Source organism: Bemisia tabaci, chromosome 10 (genome assembly GCF_918797505.1).
Source record: "Bemisia tabaci chromosome 10, PGI_BMITA_v3".
Classification (NCBI taxonomy): Eukaryota; Metazoa; Arthropoda; class Insecta; order Hemiptera; family Aleyrodidae; genus Bemisia; species Bemisia tabaci.
In genome coordinates, this window is record NC_092802.1 from 12,053,103 (window position 1) to 12,078,325 (window position 25,223).

Below are 25,223 nucleotides of genomic sequence, written 5' to 3' on the forward strand. Positions count from 1 at the left end.
AGACTACATCTACACCCCTAACTTGACGGTTCTAAACCCAGCAACATTTGACAGATGGATTTCTTTCCATAAGACTGCAGTCGAGCTCCTTGCTAACTCACTAAATTGCCGTTTAAATTATGCTTCAGTATTATACTCAGTTGAAATTTGGAGGGAAGATTTTGCGAAAAAAGCGAGCTTAAAATATGACATTGATTTGTACTTATTCGGAAATGGAGTCGCTGTAGGAAAACCCGATCGCTCAACATTCGATTTTTTGGAAAGTGTTGAGACTAGTGCCTTGTGCATTGCAACTCCGCACAGCGACTTCATGTCTCAAGGCCTGGTGATTTTCAAAAGTTTCACACCAATCGTATGGGCTCTGACTATAATGACTATCTTTGGTTTTAGCTGTACTCAATACGTTTTTCAGTATTCACAAATTGAAATTTTTAAACGACTCTACTCTGAGGCACAGAGAGATCATCTCAGAGACACATCATCGGTGCTGACGATCTCCGCATATTTCTTCTGTGGAAGTCCTCCCTCCCTAAATCTGGGCCATCTTCGCACCGGGAAGATCCTGTTTTTAATATTTAGCTTCTCTTCACTTATTATTTCTACAGCGTTCTTAAGCAGCATGACGACATTACTGAGTAACCGAGTGCTGTACCCAGAAATTGACTCTCTGAAGACTTTGGAAGAGTCCGACCTTTTGATTGAGACATTAAACAGTCGAGAGACGGACACTAATTTATTCGCTGAAAAGAACCTGATGCTATCCGATCCCTTGAAAGAAAAGTTAGTAAATAGTTACGTATTCTATTACGATGAACGCTATTCACGGAGTTTCCTCGATGGAAACTGGACAACTAATGAGGGGGCCGAAATTGAGGATAGTATTTATGCACGGCAATATTTAAATGTTAGAAAGTCTGGAATACTTTCAGATGCGTTCCTTGTTAGCCTACCGTCCATGTTGAATCCAAGGGAAAATGTTTTGATTCAACATTTCCTTCCAAAACAAACGTTGGAATACCATTTGGTGAAAGAGTGTCTCATGCATTGTCCTTTAGAAATGCCAGTGCTTAAGAATTCATTAGTTTACGATGAACTCAATCAGATTATAGCTCATTTGCTGGAGGCTGGACTTGCTAGAAGAATTATGGATAACACATCGGATGATTCTGTCAGGTGGGGGAACTCATCTGCGATGGAAGATGGCAGTGAGCCGCGAGCTTACGATATAAATGACTTACAATCAGCTTTCATCGGTCTATCAATAGGTTTATTCTTAAGTTGTCTTGCCTTCATAGGAGAGCTATCGGTTGATTACCTTAAAATCTCCACCCCAGCTCCTTCATTAAGACGCATAAATATCCTTTGCCCAAGATGAATTTTCGGGAGACCAAGGACCTTTTTTTAAAAAGCAAGAGGAAAACATTGAAATGGATTTTTGGTGGCGATCAGCCGGCAACTTGAGACGGGACCTTGCTTGTAATGAAAGGATTCGCCAGGTGATGAACGTTAAAAGTGATATCGTGCACGACGTCATGTCCAGGCAGTTATTAAGAAATGGACATGCGCAAAGAATGTCGGAGGAGAGGTTGTCCGAACAAGTTTTGGATTGGGTCCCACCTGGGAAGAGGTGATGGGCACGTACCATAAAGGGATGGTGGGAGGGCGTTGACGAATAAATGTTGCGTTGTCCGTTGCCCGATTACCCTCGAGAAGATAGGCGCATGTAGCGTGCAAAGAACGCCAGAGCGCGCTGTAGGAGCGACTCATGCGTATGCAAGAGAAGTAATTTCAGGTTTCAATATGAGCACCTCATGATGAGATTTATGTTATGTGTTTATGCGTCGGGAGAGCTACACAGAAATCAGGTATTCTGGATGATTCAAATGTAGTCATGTATTTTTAGGTTAGTTCTCTTTACACAGCACTTAGAAATATTAAATTAACTGTAGAAAATCGAAATAGACTCATTTTTTTTAAAAAAAAAATTATATTTAGCATTATACTGTTAAACAAACGTGTATCAAGTATCGAATGCTGATTTTACATTTTAAAAAATGCCAACTCCACTTTCAATCTGTTCATTTAACCGTGGACGTATTTAACCTAGCATTTTTTTTTTTTTATATCGTAAGATCAGCATTTCTACTAGTCGCACATTTTTTTAACATTATAAATGCTGAAGCAACATTCAACATTTTTCCGTGAGATGCGAAATTGTGTTAATTTCTTCAGGAAGCCTTCATTTCAAACCGTCGCACAGTGGATCGAGTCAGTAGGAGAGGTTGGACATGATTTTTGTGACTAAAGCTGAAAATTTAGATTTTTAGTTCGTAAAATTTTTTAGGTTTGAGGGATGCTTTCTATAGTTAATTTTACAAAAACACCAACAGGACCCCTTTTAAGACCTCCGCGTTTTGTAATAACAGAGTTTCGAGCCTTTAAAGTTTTCAAATTTTGTCCGACCTCTACTCGTTCCACTGTGCGTCGAGCCTGCTCGCAGTCCGACAACAGTGGGCGCCGAGCAAGTGAGCAAAATTAGAGAGCTGCTCAGCGGAAAGCTTAGCGTTGATAGCTCCTAATTCAATGAGTTCAATTCGAGAAAACACCCGTTTTGACTCATCCCTCTTGCCGGGTCGCGATTTGGGACTGCGGCCCGATTGTTGAATCGATATCGAATGACCTCGATCGATAAAAAGCATTGCTAAGATAGGGATTTATCGATCAGGATGCAGTGACGTGGCGTGTTTTACGATAAATCGATTGTTATGCCATTTAAACCTATGGTAAAGAATCGATTATTAAGGTGTCCGCTGCGAACACCGTGTTAATCGATTCTTTTCCATAGTTTTAAATGGCAGAGCAATCGATATATCGCAAAGCACGCCGCGCCACTGCCAGGATTATTCGATACGATTCGATAATCGATTCGCGAGAGCCCGCTAAAAGGCGGCGACGCGACGCTGGTGGAGACAGACGGCCTGTCTGCTGCTGCGAGTGTCGTTTTAGTAGACAGATGTTTCTGCAAATAAGAGGTAAACAGATTCGAGGAAGCGGGTTAATCTCTTCGGGGAATCGTTTACGTTTTTGAGATCGAGTTCGGAGACGCTTCCCGCAGACACGATAGCATTGAACTAGCTTAAGAATTTCGGAGGTGAATTGTTATTATATATATATAGAATTGTTATTTTCATATAAATCACACACTGAAAAAAAAAGTTCGTTAGACCGAAATGCGGTAGTCCATAGCATTCCAACATTTCCCCCATTTGAAGCTGTGGTGAATAGTCGATTATTAACACCCTGTTTATCGATACTTTTCCATAGGTTTAAAAGGCCGATCAATCGATATAACGCGAAGCACGCCACGCCACTGCAACTAATTTTTTATCAAACTATATTTTCAGCTCGTCAAACCGAACTTTCGGTTCATGTAACCGAACTTGTGCGGTAAAGTGAACTGACGAACAAAGTTTGGTCTTATCGAACATTCAGTTACACGAACCGAAGGTTCAGTTTAACGAACCGAATATTTGGGATGATAAGAAACAACGAACGTTCGGTTCACATGCTTATTTTCTTTTTCTTTTTTTCTTTTTTTAGTGTGGAGACTTTGATGTTGAAGAATCATGAACAGTGTCTGGTTGGAGTCTAGAATAATTGAATAATCTCGTGTAAAAAATGATATTGCGCAGTTAAATTTGGCAATGGCTGATAAGACTTGGTTCCTTTCTGCTAAATGCGGTCCAATTAGAAGAAAACGTCGCATGTTTTCTCTACAAAATTTTACATAGAAAATGATTCACAAAACGGAGAGTTTGGTAATCAACTCCTGAACGACTTTAAACAGTCTTTTAAATAAACACAGATAAAATTGGGGTTCGATTACACAAATAACGTCATATGTTTTTCTGACATTTGACAAATTTTAATACATAACACTTATGTCTTGTCAAGGAGTTGATTTTCAGATTTTCCGTTGTGTGATCAGTTTTCCCCGTGAACTTTTGAGGAGGAAACATCTAGCTACGTGCATTTATTAATATCTTAGCAAGTGGCCCATCATAAGGCAGGAAAGACACTGTACAGTGCACTATTTGCACTATTCAGTACAGCACTTAAATTCAACGCCTAATGTTGGTTCTAAAAGTTTTCATGGCAGTTCTGTGGTATGCTCGTTGAGTCACGAAGAAAATTCGCAACTAATTTTATTGGAAAATTGCAAATTATTCTAGAGTAATAAATACTTTCAAAAGTGAATTGAAATAAAATTAAATCTTACTGGTTCTAAGCCTTTCGTTTACGCAAAACTTATGAGTCTTCTTGCTAATACTTTATAATGGAACTTAAGTTTGTAGTAAAAAGAGATAAAAGAAGAATACTAACACCTAAGCATGGACGGCCGGCGTTCAAAGTCCGCCACAATAAATGGAAATGCGCAAAGGTAGTGAAGGCGTTTGGATACAACTATTCCTGCTCAATGGACAGCCTTGTTGCATGCACCGAAATTGAAGGCGCTTCGACTAGCTGGACTTGACTTTCGGGTGATTATAAGAGCAAGCCAAATTCATTTACAGCTCAAATTGAAAATTACTGTACGTCACTTTTGATGCAAATAGACAGTTATCTGATTCTGTTCAAAAAAGACTGTATGTGATGCAATGTTTCCCTTATACCACAATATTTCAGAATTTCATATTTGCTGCACCCAAAGGAAATTAAACGTTTCTGGAATTTTTGTCGTCTTTTCAGAACTTTTCTTTCCATGTTTATTTTCTTTTCTTTTCTTGAACTTAAAATGAGAAAGAAAACTAGGGATTACACAATTTCAAACAATATATCTTAGGTAACAAACACTATTATGGCTATTTTGTCGTCTTTTTAGAATTGTTCTTTCCAGGTCCATTTTATTTTCCTTTTTTAAACTTAAAATGAGAAAGAAAACTAGGGATAACGCAATTGCAAACAATACATCTTAGAAAACAAACACTATATTTTGCCTCTTTTTATTTATTTCTTTCTTATGTAAGTGTGTAGCACGAGAATATTTCCAGGGAAGCACTCAAAGCCGTAGGAACGTTTTTACAAACAAAAAAAATGCAAAGAAAACACAAAAATGTTGATAAAGATCAGCGAAAGTGGAAGAAAATAGAGGATGACACGTTTCCTGTATTGTTGAGCTGGACCATACGAGGAAAAACGCCGCATGAACCTTCGGGCTTTGTCAAATTTCCTTTCATAAAACATGCATTTCTTGGTAAGCTTATGAATATCTCCCTTCCAATTTTTCAGATAATCTCGCTCGCAATTTCACCTGAAGTCCTTGAAAATTTCAAAGAAAAATCTTTATATCTTTCTTCAAAAATAAACATTTTATTGAAGGAAATCTGGCAACTCTCGAATGTTCATACGGCGATCTTCCTTATCACGGCAGCATAGATCAGCATTTCTATGGAACTTTCTGTGATCCCTGCGGTTTCTCTTTGCGATTCGTGGCAACATGGCCCAAGTCAGATTCCAAGTTGGACTTGGTAACAAAAGAAAATAATTCTTATTCGATCTGTGCATATTCACTATTAGGCGAGCCCTAGGGGGGAGCGGGGCGAAGGGGTTGCTGGGAGGGGTGGGAGGGGGTAAATAAGACCGGCTATCACTCATTGTTCGCAGCGGATTCTTATTCGAGCCGGGCGTCATTGCTCCTTGAAATGCGGGCAGAACCCCTCTCAAACTCACTGCCAATTTTATTTCGGACGGGATGAGATGGTAACGAATAGCCGCTTTCTTTGCATCGTCGTCAAATTGTGGGTAAACTTGGATCGTACTCTGAAAAAAAAAATCTCGGTGTATTTACTAAGAAAAGGGTAAAATTACCAAGAATTCAGGGTTCTATTTGATCCCAGTTTTTTCTCGGTAAAATTACCATTTATGGAATTGGTAATTTTACCGAGAAATCTTGGTAAAATTATTGAACTTTCTCGGTAATTTCACTGGATCTTGGTAAAAACGCCAATTTTTTTTATCGACTGTGGTAGAATTACCGAGCTAAAATGGCAAAGTTACTGGGAATTGATTACCTACCAATAAAATTGGTATTCTTGCCTGAAAAAACAGTAAAAATACCGGTTTTTAGGTAAGCTTACCAGTCTGTCTTGGTAAAATTACCAATAATTAGTAAAAAAAGTGAGATGGTAAAGGTACCAACGGACCTTGGTAAAAAAGCCGAGAATTTTTTTTTAGTGCATTTAGCAAAAAGGAAGTAGCGCGATTACAATGTTTTCAAAATTGTGCAACTTCTTCTTCTCTTTTAAGAATACTTAATATATTGTACAGTGTTCAAATTTACACAATTATTTTTCTCCAAAATGTATAATTTTTTGGCGGGAAGAAAAAACGATCTGCTATTCTGGGCGATCTTTTAGATAATTATGAAGAAGCAACATGTGTTACAGCACTGTTTTCACGCTGGTTCCTTTTTGCTAAATGCAATCCACTTGATGGTTCCGTTTTTAAGATCTAGGAACCTGCCGATGGGTCCGTTGCGCTGGTCTCAGAATCGTGTTTTGACGCTTTGATTCTTCTCGACTAGCTAAACACACTAAGAATTTTGTTTAAACAACTAAAACAAAGCATCGTCTCCTGGACGAAGGAACTAAATTCCATTTCAAGGTTGCCAAATTTATACAAACAATTAATTTATTTACAAAAATGTATCTATGCAATTTTTATCCTAGATTTTTATGATTTTTATATTTGATCCAAGGAAAAATTAGTAAAATCAGCAATCAGAAAATGCCAAGATTCTACCGGATAATACGTAATTTGCGAAGGGAAATTTAACAACATTGAATTGGAGTTACGTTCTTTCGTGAAAAAAACGACGAAATGTTAGCTGAAGATGGGATGGTGACCTGAGTAGCCACCGAGACGCGTCTTGACGAAAATACCTAGCGTTGGCGGATCCAGAAAATTGGCTACATTGTTTTTCTCCATTTAAACATCGATTCTTAGAGAGGCTAAGTGTCCTGACAAGAATCGATTATTTAACATAGATTTAAAAGGAAGGGAAACGGCGTTGCCAAATTTCTGGATCTGGCTCTGCGTAGTGGAAGCGTGAGTTGTTTAATATAAATGTTCAAAATTAAGCACAAATGTGCTTTCAACCAAAATCTGGAGGCGACTCCTACGTTTCTTGATTTCTTAAAGTTCAACGAAGTAACAGTAATTTCTATCCTAACGGCAATTCATCTAACTGATGAGATTCGATGATCAACTAAAACCAATTATTCTCGTTGACCCCCCCTCCTCCTCCCACCCCCTTCCCCTCCCACTGTCAAAAAATCCATGGAGTTACTGGAATTCAGGGTAACCCTGGTAAAAATTGGCGATAAGAGCTGCGTTTCAAAATACCATAGGAATTCTTATAGCCGGCTAAAGAAGGCTACAGAAAATCATATAGCTGGCTGTAGAATGCGGACAAAATCATACGGCCGGGCTATACGAAGCGATAAAAAATTATGCAGCCGGGCTGTAGTTCCTATCGCCGGGCTTTACACTTTATCGCCTGGCTGTTGCTTTTTCGCCATCGATTATAAAAGGCTATAAGAAATTGTGTAGAAATTCGTGAGCTTTGGAAATCATTAAGTTTGATAGGAAACCACCCTAATATTTACAAAACACACATTATCTTTTCCTGTAACACGTATTTTTTTCATCAATTAAAATGAGAATAATCCATACAGGATTTGCAAACATTGACAACAATCATGAGTTGAATAACGCTGACTCCGCCACATGAAATATTAGAGCCTAACACAAAGCGGAGCGGCGACGCATTGGCGCCTACAAACCTAACAGGGATACTTCACGCATTGCGCAACGCGTGAAGTATCCCTGTTAGGTTTGTAGGCGCCAATGCGCCTTTCGCGCTGGCTGCCCGCCTGCCGCTCCGCAGCGTGCCACGGCGCTTGAAGCAACTATTTCACACCAGAGGTATTGCACGGTATCATACGAAACTGAAGGCGCTCTAATATATTAGGAATGGCAGACATCCGTCGAAAGTACGGAGCTATCCTCGCAAAATAAATCAAGATACTACGGCCCAAAAAGAGAGCAGTAGTCCAAAAACTCACTAAATCCTGGCATCCGTAATTAGTAACTTTTAGCATACACTTTATCGCCTGGCTGTTGCTTAATCGCCATCGGCTATAAAAGGCTATAAGGAATTGTGTAGCCGGCTATAGAAGCTATCGGAAATCTTACAGCCGACTGTAGGTCTATGGTATTTTGGAATACTGCCAATTTTTACCAGGGAAAGCTGATTGTTGTCCTTTAAGGACCTTTTTTGTTTTTATCGAGACCATTGCTTCAAAATACGTAGTAAATAATAATATGGGGAAAAATTGACAACGAAGCAGTCAATTCTTTAATCCGAGCTCTACACTCCCAGTAGGGCGGCTGTAGAGAGAGGAGGAGGAGGGAGACTGCGTAAGCTAGCAGAAACTTAATTAGTCTACGATCTGGCTCAATCCTATTGGCAGCGAATGGGATGCGTCGATCGATATGCTAAAGGCGTGATTAATAATAAATATTTGTTTTCTGCTCCTACTAGGACTCCATCGCGCGCGGCTGCCATTTATTCGGGAATAACGAGAAAGAACCTGAAAAAGCTTTATGATACTAAAATGGAGCCTCTTGGCTATGTGACTTAAGTCCCTGAGACCCGGAGATTCCAAAATTTTCATAGGGCTTCAGTCCATGACTCCTTTTTAACTTTTTGCATTTTTAATTTTCACACCGTCAAAAATCGTCAAAAAATCAATATTTTCTTTTACAGCATAAAATAGAACATTTGAGTTCGCCTATGATTCATCTAATTGTGTCAGTACAGCGCATTGGCGAATTTGAAATGAAGAGTCGATTAGCAGCCTGATCGTTGAAATTTTGTATTTGTCCGGTGGACGCGTAGATGACATAGATTAAAAGGCGGAGCGTGATTGGTCGGCTATGTCTTGTCGCTGCTTTATCGTGCCTTTCCCATAGGTATAAAGGGCAGATCAACTGAATCGCATTTGGCAAAAAGGAACCACCGTGATTACAGCGTTATCAAAATTGTGCATATTCTTTTTTTCTTCCAAAAAATACTGAATACATGTAGAGTATTAACATTTTTGGTAGGATACAAAAATAATTTGCTATTTTGGGAGAGTTTTTAGATAATTATGAAGAAGCAACATGTTAGCAACACTGTGATTGCGCTGGTTCCTTTTTGCTAAATGCGATCCAATTGATATATCGCAAACGGAAGTGAGTGGGGGTCCAGCGTGGCGCCGGAGGGAGCCAATCGTCGCTTTTCCGCCACAAGGGTGTATCTATTTCTCCACATGAGCCGCGGAAATCATTGTGTTAAACGGCGACCAGGGCTCACGCATAAACCGTGATCCGCCCTCACGTCGGGGCAGCGACGTAATAACGCGAATCGGTGGTGACGGCGCGTCTAACGAGTCGCCGGAATGCAACCGCGAAAAATAGGACAATGGATCGCAAGTGAAAGTGCATCGGACCGAGGGAGGGGGAGGGGGGTTGTTAAGCGCGGCACTGAGATACTCGCCCATGTTTATAATTTATGCTCAAGTCCCCCGAGACCCCGGGTGTATGCAACCTGCGCGTCACGGGAGCTCCCCTCCCCCCGGCCCAAACTGGGCCCGTTTTGTGGGACATTTGAGGACATTTCAGGGCTGACTCAGCATCTTGTCGAGAGGCCTTTAAACAAAAGCGCCTACGAGCAGTCGTTTAATCAACTCTCTCCTTGTTCCCGTCGCCCCCTCTCTCTCTCTCGCATTGCATCGTACGAGCATGGGCGACGCGAAGTTTTCTCTCTCTCTCTCTACCTCCCCCCTCTCTACACCCCCGCGCGATTTCTTCAGGGAAGGATATGCAGAATTCCCGTGCATCGTCTCGACTAATGGGGGAGAAGTGATTGGGAAGACGGTGCAACTTCTCTGCGACGCTCAGTGGATCCAGTAGATGAAAAAAGTTGGACATGGAATTTTTGACGGAAACTGCACACTGGAAAAAAATTAATAAGTCTACGTGATTTTTTACACGGTGATATTATTTAGTGCGAATCACCAGAATTGTAGTAGTATTCACCAGAGCTGTGGTGATTTATACCATAACATGGCAAATACTACCCTAGAGTCTGGTGTTGATTACCATACTCGTGACACTGTGTCAGAGTATAGTAAAGTCTCCCATATTTGCTCCCTATCTTTGCATGGGGAGTTTGTCTTGATGTAGAGGTGGACTCTCAGGATAGCGTGGGATATCCCCTCCATTTCGGCCTCAACTTGAGAGCTTTTTTTGAGCTTGGGAGTTGATTTCAGAGAAAACCAGTGGCACCATCGTGTTTCTCACGATTTTTTACATAAGAATCAACAGTCAAATCGCAAATTCCTCACACATGCAACATCTCCATTGCGAATATTATTTTCCATAATTTTTAGACAATTTTGTATGCAATTAAATCTAAAATATCTGAAAATTTCATGGAAAAATATGCATGAATGTTCTCAGAAATTCATATTTTATCAAGGGAAATTTGGCATCTCTCGATAGTTCATACGACTTTCTTCTTTAGCACGGCAGTCTAAGCTCTGAAAATGTCCACATTTTGCTCGACTTCTCCGATTGACTCGCTCCATTGTGCGGCGCTTTCTCTCTCCATCAGTGGCGTGGCGTGAATTGCGATATGTCGATTGATCAGTCATTTAAACCTATGGAAAAGTATCGATAAACATGGCGTTCGCAGCGAACACCTTAATAATCGATTATTTACCACAGCTTCGAATGGGGAAACATCGATGGATCGAAAAGCACGCCACGCCACTGCTCCCCATCTTCTCGTGCCCCTGAGACGGGAACTTTTCTGTCTTTCTCGCGCTTACGTTACGTGGTTTTTCGTGTCTTTCCAATACTTTTCACCAACGTCACCTCTTGCTCATCCACTCGAGGGCCGTAATCACTACAATCTAACAGTTCGGCGCTCTAATTTGGAGTGACGCGAAGGCTGGCTTCTGCTGTTCTCCGCGGTTTAAATTGGCTTATTTTCCACGCTATTTGCGTTCTTGAAAGTGAGTTTAAGTGAAAATGACAAGCCGAGGAGGGAAGAGGGGAGGGGGCGATTAAACGATTACCAGCAAAACGGCAACTTTATTTTCTAAGCAATGACTCTTTCTGATAATTTAAGAGAGAGCAGACTCGAAATGATATGGAATTAAAGACTAAGTACATTTTGGGCGCTTTTTCTTGAAGAAGTGGCATTTGCCGTTGCCAAATTTTTTGGGTCATTATATTTTTTTATTAATTTTTTTGAGGTAGAGGGATTGCATAGATTTGTTTGAAACTTTCAGAGAATTCTCTAATGCCGCCTTCGCCTGCTAAAAATGGATGCAGGTCACCGATGCAGCGTTGAGTGGTGCCCTGAAAAATGGGCCACAATACGCAATTTCCAGCGATCGATGAGATAGGGTCTAATCATGCCGCGATTATACTAACACGAGTTCGAATAATGCGGCAAACACAGTGCGGCCGGCGTTAAACGCATATTAGCGCCTGCAAGACTGTAGGAAAACTTCACGCATTGCGTCAAACAGTGCAGTCGGCATGGCACGCATATTAGCGCCTACAAGACTGCATGGATACCTCTCGCATTGCGCCCAACGCAGTGCAGTCAGTCAGTTGGCGTGAAACGCTTATTGAACTTACTAAACTTACATGTACCGAACTTCCCGAGGAAAAATTTTTAGATAGGTGATTAAAAGAAAAATATCCCATTATTACAGTCTGACCATGATGGGCTTTCAACCAGGAGTTGTCATGTTAAAAACATAAACTAGAGGACTTATAACCGAAAGAGTGCGAACATTTCGACATATGGAGATCTCTGAGCCAAAAGAGTAGCTAACCTTCTAATACAAAAAATGTCACTGCCAATCTTCATATTGCAATATCACACCAAGATGGCCGATAATGTTCAAGAATGAGCGTTCTCCCGCCAAAATGAGTAAATTTATGTAAAAACTAGGTCGAATGTTTGCTTTACAAACGACGAACCGTAGAAATTGTAATACAAAATCACTCTGGATAATTTAAATTCATAGGTTTGCTGTCTTTTTGGGCTCAAAAAGCTCCATGACCTAGGTAATCTCAAAATTACCGGCATGTCCATACTCTCAATACATAGATACTCTACCCACAGCAATGGATCACTAGACAAGGTGCGCATTTAAGCAATCTGATACATGTTTCTCAACCAGAATTTCACGTTAAACACGATTCGCGCATAGAAAATTGCTGAAACCAACCTCTAACGAAGATATTAACGTTTTTAATTCACATCGGTCACGAGGAATTTGAACTGCCCGCTCACAAGAAACTCAAAGCACTACGTGAGTCAAATCGCGCACTACAATGGTCTCAGCAAGCTTCTCATTATCGAACAATTTTCATTTCCCACCATCAGTTGTTGTTCAAACTAAAAGCAATTTGTTATAGCTGAGCCAAAGCGTCAAGATTGAGGTTGCCAGATTTTTATATCGAAGAGACTGTTATGATAACATTTAGCGCGCGATGTGAGTCACGTAGAGCATTGAGTTTTCATGAGCGGGTGGTTTTAATTCACGCATCAAGAATCATTAAATATCCTCCTAAGGAGTTGATTTCGGTAATTTTTGTTGTGCGCATCGTGTTCTACGTGAAATATTGGTTAAGAAACATGTATCAGAATGCTGAAATTCGTACCTTGTCTTGTGGTCCATTGGATGTATTTATGCTAAAAGGAACTATGTTACACGCAATCCCTCTGCACTTAGTTCCTTTTAGCATGAATATGTTCAATTGAAAGTACAATCTGATCACCGACCAGTTGCGCTCAACTTGTTTGGAATTCCTGCCTCATCAGTTATAATTGGGTTAAATGTTAATTACTCAATGGCTAGGTTATATCTGTTCGCATTGAAAGCGAACAGGCTCGAGACGCCGCTCTCAACTTGGCGCGCGCAGTTTTCATTTAGATGAAGCTGACGAGCGGGTGCGGATTTTTTCTCGCGTTACGTTTAATTACTAAGTTATGGGATAAGTTGAAAATAAACACAATAACATCTCGTATGCTCTAAGGATCGGAAAAGGCTATTTATCCCCGTGAATAGAATGTTGACTGTTCTGCATGCAAACTCTCTTCATCTAATATCAATAGAGAGATGTAAATTCCTATCTCCATCCATTTAAATTTTCACTCCCATTCCAATGCAATAAACCAACCAACACAATTGTATACGTGGATGCTCGAATGTTAAAAATACACTCTTTGAAAACATACAGGTCAACAAAGTATACACTCAAAAAAAGGTATGACTCTGAGACCCATAAAAAATGGCTCGGAGATCTATAATTTCTAACCAAAGTGACTGACCGTCTACAGTATGGCTTTCTGAGCCATACTTTGTTGGTCGTGAACCTATAAGTATGGCTCCACGAACTATACATATTTTATGGCTCCATGATCCATAACTCGGCCGGTAAGTCACTCTTCCCATAATTGTTTTTTGAGTGCAGTAAATTGAGGTTCTGGCATGTTATTTAGGTGTCCTAAATGAACACACATTTTGATGATAATAATAATGTATATAAAAAATATAATAAAAAATTTAAAAGGAATAAAAAAAAATACCATATTATTTTGTTTCCTTCAACAGTAATGTAAAACCTATTTTGAAAACTACTTAGTGTGATTAGTATTTTTAAGATTTTCAAAAACTATGATATAAAATGACGGATCTCTGCGTCAAAATTACATGCTAAGGTGAGCAAATGGGTGAACTCGTGCTGCGGATAGCAATCTTTGTTTTGAAAAGAAACAAAACTGATACGCTCACTGATCAAACTATAAGAAAATATCAAACAAACATTTCAATTTAAAGCTACGACTTAGAATATCAGAAGGAATACAGCATTTTTGATACCAGCTATTTTTTATTGTGAGAAATGTATTGGAAACCTTTGATGCGATTCACCAGCAAACGCCAACGACGGTATAGGAATTCTCAATGACTTTCAATTTTCCATAAGTTCCCCAACCGTTTTTGTATATACAGTGAAAGCTCGCTAAGTCGAATTGTGTAGGGGCCGACAAAAAATTCGACTTAAGCGGAAATTCATCTTAACCGGTTCTCCATTTCATTTATGAACGTGTCTAGGGATCGAAAAAAAAATTCGACTTAATCGACATTTCGTCTTAACCGTAGTTCGACTTAGCGAGCTTTTACTGTATTAGGTTTGTTTTTAAGCTTCATGAAAGTATGTCTAATGCGCATTTTTTATCATTTAATGTATCGTTCCTCGCTCGAAAAATTAAAAATTAAGGACTTTAATACTTGGATGACTCTCGTAAAAATAATCGCTTACGCAGGTAGACTCTTTTATTGAATAAAATAAAATGAAATCACTGAGTAGTTGACGATTATGTTCCAGATTCATCAAGCTGAGACTCATGAGTTGACCATGCTTCTGGCCATCCAGTCCCAGTTGCTGTTGGTCATTTTCAAGTTTTACTCGTCTTCAGCAAATCGGACAACTACCGAGAACGTGTAAGTGGAATAACTTTAATTAACGCCGTATTTTTTTATTTTATTGATAATTATTTTCGGTGCATCCTAAATTTGCTTGTTCTTCTCATTGTGTGCTATCTATTAGGGTTTGCGACTAATGATGATGGAAAACAAGATCGGAGTCGAAAGTAGGATGTCCGCAAAGCGGACCTCAGAAGGGGGTCGAGACGAGTACTGCCGTGCTAAGGAAGAACGCCGTATGAACCTTCAGGCGTTGCCAAATTTCTTTTGATAAAACATGAATTTCTTGGTAAACTTATGAATATTTTCCTGCCAATTTTTCAGATAATTTTCTTCGCAACTTCACCTAAAGTCCCTGAAAATTTCACGGAAAAATATTCACAACTTTCCTCAAAAATAAACATATTATCGAAGTAAATTTGGCAACTCTTGAATGTTCATACGGCGTTCTTCCTTAGCACGGCAGTGTAGAGGTCAAGGGGCGCAGCGGCGCAGCCCCCCAGTCTACTGCATTTTTACTGCTGAGGCCAAAGATAGCTTCGGGGATTTTTCCAAAGCACACCAGACTCCGGAATATTCAATATTCCCGGTGCTTTTTATTAGGTTTGGCAAAAAACGCCTGTTTCTTTTTTCGGGTGAAGGAGTACTATATTCGACGCATTTTTCTGTGAAACTTTTAGATATAATAACAATGGTTCGTTTAGCTTCGGAAAAGAAAACAGTAGCGAGAGCTTCAATACGGCTCGATCGAGGAGCGTGGTTTACAAGTTTAGCCATCAATATATTATTCAAAGAAATTAAAACTGCCGGGAGCCGCGCACTTATGGCGAGGACAAAAAACTCGGAAGCCGTGCATAAAACATCGACAAACGCGAACCGCATACAAATATATGCACCACTGCGGTCTCGTCAGAGCAAACCCTTCCTTTTATCCCTCCTTCCCGCGCCGAATTAATTCACGGTGCGGAAATTTTTGAATTTTTTATGACCTCAGCATCGCTGGGAGTTCACTGAGCACCGTTGACAGGATTTTCATGAATTAATTTCCCTAATTGTCTTCTCAATCTTACGCGGAGGGCTTACCCACTTCCGTATCGAAAGTGACGTCACAATGCAAAGTTCGCTATTCATCCGACAAAAAAGCGTATCCGCACTTTGAAATTAGCTCAGTCGTGCGTGCGACGCCATAATATCAAGGGTTTAGATGAAAGAGGAGTTACGTGATTGTGCCAGCGGAGTGACGTATTGTGAAGCCCCCCTCCCTTTGAATTCTCAAGGGGTCCTGTTACCCCTTTTTTTGCACACTTGCACCCGATCCACCCCCCGCAGCCCCTCGTTAAACATTATTACTCGTACCCTTGGCGCACCGCCGCGCAGTGGATCGAGTTAATGGAGATGTTGCATGTGTGAGGGATTTGCGATTTGACTACTGATTCTTACGTAAAAGTTCGCGAGAAACACGATAGTGTCGCTGGTTTTCTCTGAATTCAACTCCCAAGCTCTAAAAAAGCTCTCAAGTTGAGGCCAAAATGGAGGGGATATCCCACGCTATCCTGAGAGTCCACCTCTCCATCAAGACAAACTCTCCATTCAAAGATAGGGAGCAAATACATAAGCAAGGTTGCCGTGTTTTCAGATTTAGCGTCCCCAAATAAGGTGGCAGCCCTGTCAATGTATTTGCTCCTTATCTTTGAATGGAGAGTTTGTTTTGATGTAGAGGTGGACTCTCAGGATAGCGTGGGATATCCCCTCCATTTTGGCCTCAACTTGAGAGCTTTTTTGAGCTTGGAAGTTGATTTCAGAGAAAACCAGTGAAACCATCGTGTTTCTCGCGAACTTTTACATAGAAATCGGTAGTCAAATCGCAAATTCCTCACACATGCAACATCTCCATTAGGGAGTTCGGACATGACATATTTTACTTAAACTGCTAATTTTGATGTTTGTCTCGTCTTATTTCTAGTTTAAAGGGGAGCTTTCAGAAGAAAATTCGCTGTCACGGCAGCGTGCTTGCAAGTTCATGAGAAATGTTGAGTTTTCCTTAATGAAGTAGGCCACTAAGTCATTAATGAATTTTGACTGGCGAATACATTGTCCAATGGCAAATGACGCGTAGGAAACGATGCGTACATTAAAAACACGAAAAAATAACTGAGAAACCGATAAATGTACAGTTAAAAAGGCGCAACTTTCCCGAAAATTTAAAACACCCCGGCCCACAGCAGTGGATCGAGTCAATTAGAGAGGTTGGACATGATATTTTTGTCTAGAACTGCAAATTTTGATGTCAATTTCGTCACATTTTCGACTTTAAATAATGTTTTGAGAGGGAAATTTCACGAGGAAACCAATGGAACCACTTTTAGAACACTGGGGAAAAAAGTCGCTTGGACCTAGAGTCCAGATTCTTGAAAACAATGACAAGAAAAATTACTCTTGATTCAATCGGATTTTTGCTTGAATCAAAACGAAATCCGCTTAAATTAAGAGGCTTGGTTATACTCTTGATTCAATGGGATTTTTGCTTGAATCAAAACAAAATCCGCTTAAATTAAGAGGCTTGGTTCCTTAATTTTAGCTAAAATCCGATTGAATCGAAATTATTTTTTCTTGTCAATATTTTTAAGAGCCTGGACTCTAGCTCCAAGCGACTTTTTTTTCCAGTGAACATCAAAGTTTTGTATAAACGGAGCTATAAGCGATTAAAGTTTCCAAATTTTATCCAACCTCTCCTACTAACTCGGTCCACTGTGCGCCGCTACGTAATGAAGATTTTCCTTTTTCATGCCTCTCAGGCGGATTGATGAAGAATTCCATCGCCTCGTTACTCGGCAGTCTTTCGATTCTTTTGTTTTTGTTTTCTCTCTCCATTATTCCTCTTTTAATCGCGCGATTTGCATCCGGGTTGCATTGTGCAGTCCGCAGCGAAAACCGCAGATTCACGAGGGGTTCATGGTCGGGTTGTGACGTTTTTGCGTGTCGTGGCTGCGATGCATTATCGCATTCATAAACATCCTGCTCGGGAGGAATAAAGGATTCTCTGTGCTAACAATCGGGGTGAGCGTGGTAGAGCCGAGATGACAGGCTGTTCTGATCGGTTCATCCTTTTAATTTTCCCTTGTGACGTGCGCCACTGCCGCCCTGCTCTGTCTTGACGTAGAACTGCACTGCCGTGCTAAGAAAGAACGCCGTATGAACATCCAGTTGTTGCTAAATTTCTCCATACGAAACATTCATTTATTAGGTAATTTCAGAGACGGGATACCCTCCACTGGCCTCTTTATGCGACAGGTGAAAGTTTTTACTTTCGGGGATTCAACAGTCAACACTTTCATATGGACAATTATAAGGGAGCAACAGTCATCACTCTTTTTTCGGCTGTTGACCTGTGGAGGGTCTCTTGTCTCTGAGTAATTTGGACATATTTCTACCAAACAGAACTATGTTAGGGTGGGAAAGATGGGGTGTGCTCGTGGTGAGCTGGATAAGAAACAATGTAAAAGTGGGCTTGATTCCTATTGAAGAATTGGAAAAGCGGGTTTTTAAAGTCACCAAACGGAACTATGTGCCAATCTGTGTTCGTAACTCATGAGCCGTGGACATGGGACAATAACGTTGTGGATAGGGCTCATGAGTTAGAGACTCGGATCGTCGAGCACACTCCTCCATCGTCGCCGCTGACGTCACTGGTACTTTATAATTCACATTCATTCTTATGGCCCTAGATGTAATGAGAGCACTCCATATTTCCCACCCACACATAGTTCTGTTTGATAGAAATACGTCCATCTATGAATATTTCTTCTTAAATTTTCACATACTGGAGCTCAAATTGCGGATGAAATTCTCTGAAAAATTAAACTCTCACATATACTCACAAGGCCCCCTGTAAATTTGTTTTGTGTGTGAGAAAATTTGGCAATTTGATCCGAAGAATTGAGAATTGTTACTAACAGTTGAATTTTTTAAAAAAAAAAAAACCAAGCACGCAATTTTTTTAAAAAAATGTTACTGTTTTTTTCTGAATACCCAAAAAATCTGTGGAATTTTTTGTTCCAAGCGTTCGACGGATTTCCAATCGGAAAACTTTCCGTGACGGTCAAAACTTGCTGAGGGTGGTGCACTGCAATTGTTCCCTGATGTACATTAATTTGTGTCCAGTACGTGTGGACATATTTAATGAGATGATAGGCGAGGAATAATTCACATTAACAACCAAATGCACGCGCTGTTCCGATGTTGAAATAATTAAACTCGTAATTTTTCACTCGGCAGACGTTGACAGGTGGTGATAATTTATGGACTGTTTGTCACCGTAAAATCGTCGGGTAAAAACGGCTAGCTGTGCATCGGAGTTAAAATGCACCCGACAAACCTCCAAACTTTGCGCCTTAGGGGGCTGATTGTTGAAATTGATAGACAAAGCTATAGACAAAGAAGACAAAAAGGATATGAAGGGATCCTATTGGTGGAAGCGGGCGGTTGCAATGGACAAAGGACGTAGGGAATAGAGTAACTATTGCAACCCACGAGTGACCCGATAGGTAGTTGATCATTTTCTCCCTTAGTCTTTAAGAATCGTCCATTCCAAGCAATGGGATTGCTCAATACTCCTCAAGTCTTCTTTGTCTTCAATTTCAGCAATCAGCCCGCAGGCGTTGTATAAGACTCAATATTATAGAGTGAGCTATCGACGGCTATCGACGGCTATCGACGGCTATCGTAGGGTTTGGTTTGGTTAAGCAACTATATTAACTCGTTGGCAAAGCGGAGAGTATCGCTGGATTTGAAGGCGTTCCAAGCTGAGGTCGTGCCTTGCATTTCTTCGCTAAAGTAACCTTTACTTTATTGATATTATTGTAAATGCGATTTGACGAATTGACAAGTACGGAGCTTGCATATTGCCGGCGATTGATGACTGCCTGCGACATATGCATTGTTACGGACTTACATCGTTGATATGTTGCAGTTTTCAGTAGATAAAAATAAAATACTGCAGGGGAATTCACGCAATTTAAGATGCAAATAGACCGATTTTGGTCGTAGGCCACCCAATTGATAATAACTTCTTGCTTTTTTAGTACCTTAATATTAACTGAGCATCTCAGTAGCCGTCGGTATTCGCACCCATGCGCAACTCGTATCGCTACGAGGCGAGGTCAGAAAAAAACTGAAACTCCTTCATTTTTTCGGCTATGCAAAACGAACAGTGATCAAACACGAATAGTTGCACTCATTTTCTTGTAAGGAACCGATCTTCTGGCACTTTTAGAATCAACGTGAGGCGCATTTCCACCTCGGCCATGGAAAAAAAAGTTTGTCAATAGTTTCCTAATGCAGATATCGATGGTAAAACTACCAGACCACGTAACTTGGTCTCCAGTCACACCTCATCTTTTATTTAGAAATTTACTCAACGTCAACTCTTAAAAACTTCAGTGATTTTCTCCCTCTGCGAGACGAAACCTCTGCAAAAACTTCAAGGATTGTTATTGATTTATTCTCTTTCAAAAAATCTACATCTTGTTATGAACTTGATAAACAGACTTGTTAAACGGTAAAAATAAAATAATTATCTTATCTCATCCTTCAAAAAATTGAAATGGAGATTCCTCGGAGATTTTTAAACGCCGCTAACTAGATTGGTGGTCCAGTAGTTTCACCTTCAATATGAGTCGAAGGTGATGACACAGAGGGGATTGTAAACACAGATTCAGACAGTAATTATCTACATTCCATTCACATGTGACGTGAGCTTAGATATTTCAACGAATTTACATGTTAACAAGAAAAACGGAGGAGAGACATTGTCGTAACCCTTGACCATCCTGCAATAGGAACAGGCATCGAACATGATCCTTGGGATTCAAAGAAAGCTAATATCAACGCTTTTAACGAGATTTTTCCTGGCGCGTACGTAACTCCTTTTTTTCCGTCACTCTCAGTCTCTGTTCTAAGAATGTCAGAAGTATGTAAATCACATCCGCAAGTCGGCTATCTCACATATCTTATTTGCGGTGTCTGAAAATCTCTGCCTCTATATTATTTGTTCAAAGAAGTAAAGAAGACACAACAGAACAAATTGAAATCATTCCTTGAAGTTTTTTCAGAATTTTCTCCGCACAGAGATCGTCAGATTCCAGTATCAAACCAAGGTGGCTATTTGGCCAAGAATGATAATAAATGATCGTTCTTCCGAAAAAATTAGTAAATCTATGCAAAAACTAAGTCAAATACGTGCTTCACGAGGGACGGTTCGTATTAAATGTGAAATGAATTGGCTGCCTTTTTGGCCCTAAAAGACCCATGACCTAACCTCAAAATAACCGGCATGTCCGTACTCTCCGTATATAGGTACTCTAGTTCTGAAGTGGCGTCGGAGGAAATTAAAAAAGTCGTCGAACAACTATCAACAAAAGGTGATGGGGTGAGAGGAGGGTTGAGAGGGTGAAAGGGTGAGGAAAAAACCTTTCTAGGCTGCAGCAAACCAAGGCTTTACTTGGGTCTCGGTTCATTGAACTATCCGCAATATTGCGCCACTTCTTATAAACTCAAACAGATCTCCTTTTTTTCCGTTTTTTGTACAAAGGTGTTCATGGTCATTTTGAATGTCTTTGAAAACTTGAATTTTACTTTCAAATGTAATTAACTGTAAAACTTGAGAGTATTTAATTCTCTAACCTAGATCTCTTTTTCTTTGTAGGATCTGAAAGACCAACCAACAGAAGAGATCTTATAATCGCGAATCTGAAGCAGTTAAATGAGACCAGCTGTAAAGGTTATCTCTTACAGCTGCACTAATGCTCCTTCTAGGATGAGTGCACTTGACGAACTTTACTTATTCATTGACTAAATTTGACGAGATTACTGGGATAGTATTTCAACGGCATTTTCCAGCGATTCCAGGATTTTTAGATTTCTTCTACTCACTAAGAGTGATATATCTTAAGGAAGCATCTGCAACCGTGGATTTCTTGGCAAAAGCTGTTCAAAGAATTTAGCTAGACATAACTGTTCAATTCATTTTGGAGAGAATGATCGCCATGATGATGCTGATTTTAGTGACGAAAATAAAAATTGAACTGCATGTTGCAATTAGGAACTACAATTTCTGGCTCAATTTATGAACAACATAAGCTTCATTAGTTTCCCTATGCACATAAGTGTTTTTCTAGATGAGGCAGAAATTATAGTTCCTAATTGCAAAATGGAGTCCAATTACATACATTGGTTACGGTTCTATTGAAAATTCGCAGGTTTGGTATGGGTGTTCATTATTGGAAGACTTACTTACTATAGTTCAGGAGAACAAAACATACTTATACGGCTCGAATTGACAACAGTGTTTGGCCTAATGTGAGAAAATTGCCGAACGACCTGTCATATTCATAACGTTAGGATCATTTTTCAGTTGTATTTTTAAGTGCAGAACATGAATCCATCAATATTCTGTCACTAAAGATGTTGGATTCTTGGGCTTGCCTATAAATTCATCTTCATTTTAATAACGGATGCAGATCATGAGCTTTGAATATTCCATTTCAAAAACTCGGTGGAGTCGGACTTTTGGAAAATCGGAACACCCTGTTGACCACACCCTTTCAGTGGGCATCTCCTTTGTTTCCTTACAGGAACGACCCAAACAAGCATATTTTTTGGCAACCTTCATTTCGTCATAATTAGTCATACCGTCGAATAAGATATCATTTTCCACTTCCATGATCTTTAAGCCCGTTCGATCCCTTGCAGATATTTCTGCTGCCCTGCTTCGGCAATCCATCTCCATTCTTGTAGCATACATTGTGTCCGTTCCTTCGACTGCCAAACTTAACTTGCATTTGGTCGCCCCTCTGACTAGAGGGCGTGCATGGTTTTGATTTCCCATATTATTTTCCACAAGAATTCCAAAAGTGGTCGTCAGGTATCTGATTGGCTGAGAAGCAAGCGTGGGAAGATCGGGTGCTCAACTGCTCACGCGCTTCTGCTATTCAACGAGGGCTCTCATTTTCTCTTCGGTTGACTCGTGTAAAAAAGAAGTATTTTCTTGAAGTCCGTTCTTGTCGATAATTTCTCGCGGATGTTTGCTTTACCGTCACCATTTATCGTCATAACTGATGAATTTTCAAACCAAAATGAGGTGCATGCATTCATGACCGTGCAGAAAATGCCCCTTCTTAGAGAATAAAAGATCACCAACCCGGTAATAAAAAGCGCGGGAGTATGAAAGCGTAAAAAAAACCCCGTCGACCGAACGAGATACTGAAATTGTAAACCTCACGTGCATTCATTACAGAGAAGACAGCTACAAAAATTTTGCAGCCGCTGCTTGCGATACCTCCAAGCTACCGTGCTAAGTAAATGCGGGAAAATCCGAGGGTTGCCGAATTTTCTTCGACGAAATATTTATTTTAAAGGATATTCACGGATATTTTCCTGCAGAATTTCAAGTATTTTAGAAAAACTGCTCCTCTTTAACACAAAAAAGCTCCGGGCATAGCACCCAGCAACCTAAGCCACCTCCAGCACCCGAAGCGTGTAGCCTCTGAGCCCGGAACTAACGGTATGTCTATATAGACCGTAACTTTATTTTTTCAGTGTGGATGTAATATCAAAAAACTCAGAGGTCCTCGTATTTTTTGCGGGCCGAGAGGGAAGTTTAAATCCGAGAGAATGGGTCCGTTACGCTGGTCACAGGATTGTGTTTTGATGCTTAATTCTTGTAGATAAGCTAAAAATAACAAAATTTGTCCAAACCACAACTATCTACGTTCAATATTAACCGAGATATCGCCCTTTGAAAAGTCGGGTTTCTGACGTCATCCACCGCGGTAGTGATACCCTTGGTTTCTTTCACCCTGATTTCATCAGTCAGGGAAATACACATTTGCTCTGGTTACTCACCGTGAAACTCGGTTGAAAGCAAGGTAGAAGAAACCAAGGTGTCACTACCGCGGTGGATGACGTCAAAAACTCGACTTTTCAAAGGGCGATATCACGGTTAATATTGAACATAGAAACTTGCGGTTTGGACATATCTTATTATTTTTAGGTAATCTACGAGAAGCGAGCATCAATTGAATTGCATTTTGCGAAAAGGAATGAAGAGCATTCCAATGTTGCTGGGATTGTGCAACATAAATTCTTCACAAAAATTTACAGAAATCATGAAAAAAATTGAATTTACAACGATAATTTTTGACTTGAATTCATAGTTTATTGGGAGTAAAGATAAAACTTGTTGGGGTGATCAGTTTCTATTTGCTAGGTGAAGAAGTTGCACAATCTCGGCGACATTGGAATGCTTGTGGTTCCTTTTTGCAAAATGCAATTCAATTTTTCTGTGACCACCGCAACTGACTCATTTTGAAGGAATCCTTTGAACTGCACCACACTGAAAAAAATCTCGGTGTATTTACTATGAAAAGGGTAAAATTACCAAGAATTCAGGGATCTATTTGATCAAAGTTTTTTCCTGGTAAAATTACTGTTTATGGAATTGATAATTTTACCCAGAAATCTCGGTAAACTCTTTGAACTTTCTTGGTAATTTTACTGGACCTTGGTAAAAACGCCAATATTTTTTATCGACTGTGGTAGAATTACCGAGATAAAATGGCAAAGTTACCGGGAATCGATTACCAATAAAAGTGGTATTCTTATCTGAAAAAACAGTAAAAATACCAGATTTTAGGTAAACTTGCCAGTCTGTCTTGGTAAAATTACCAATAATTTGTAAAAATAAGTGAGATGGTAAAGGTACCAACGAACCTTGGTAAAAACGCCGAGAATTTTTCTTCGAAGCGGCATCGTCTGCGAGTCTATACGACGTTTTTCCCGATATTGTGGGAAATCACGCCTTGGGCGGATGTTAGACGCAACTGCCGAGGTTTCCCCGCAAAGTGGCCGCGGCGGCGGTGAATAAAATTTTACGACAAAAATGCATAAAAGTGGAGATGAGTCGCGCGCGCTCGGAGCGTTTATTGCGCGCTCACACGGCCGTTTGTTTCATTTAAACAATCTACATCGGAACGTTAAAAATAAAACGGAGCAATGAAACTGCGATAACTTTTGGCAGAGCTCGTAAAGGATGATAGAGAGCTCCCGATGTCGCCAAATATAGCCTCCGTCCGGCCATCAGTCGACAAATCAATTTCCTTTTTCGAGGGTGATTCGATCAGCTAGGAGGATCACAGTAGAGCATATGCTTCCTTAGAAAATTGAACTCATTCTTGGCTGTATTACATGACTTTTAACAAACCGGTCTCGTGTTTATCTTGTGCTCGATTAATGTGTCCTGTACAATTGAGAGGCTTGGAGGACAAGGCCGACGCATAATTGAGTGCAAATAATTGGACTTCATTTTGCAATTAGGAACTATAATTTCTGGCTCATCCGAAAAAAACTCTTATGTGCATAAGGAAACTAACGGTTCATACTTTGTTTGTATACTGAGCCAGAATTTATAGTTCCTAATTGCAAAATGTGGTCCAATTAATGATTGACATTTAAATGATTGCATTTTGTTTGAAACCACGGGGAAATTAAGGATCCTAGTAAAGTATATTTATTTTAATAATGGGCCTGTTGCAAACTTTTGCTAGA

General features: G+C 40.1%; 1 protein-coding gene across 2 annotated transcripts in view; it reads left to right on the plus strand.

Moving 5' to 3' along the window:
• LOC109044655 (gamma-aminobutyric acid receptor alpha-like) overlaps positions 1 to 25,223 on the plus strand; it is a 164,974-nt gene that overhangs the window by 26,478 nt on the left and 113,273 nt on the right. For both annotated transcript variants that reach the window (XM_072305092.1, XM_072305091.1), the window contains exon 2: positions 14,524 to 14,639. Coding sequence is in view for 1 of the 2 variants with exons in the window: in XM_072305091.1 (XP_072161192.1) it covers positions 14,524 to 14,639 (116 nt within the window). In the remaining variant the exon portion in view is untranslated. The remainder of the gene's footprint in view (positions 1 to 14,523; positions 14,640 to 25,223) is intronic.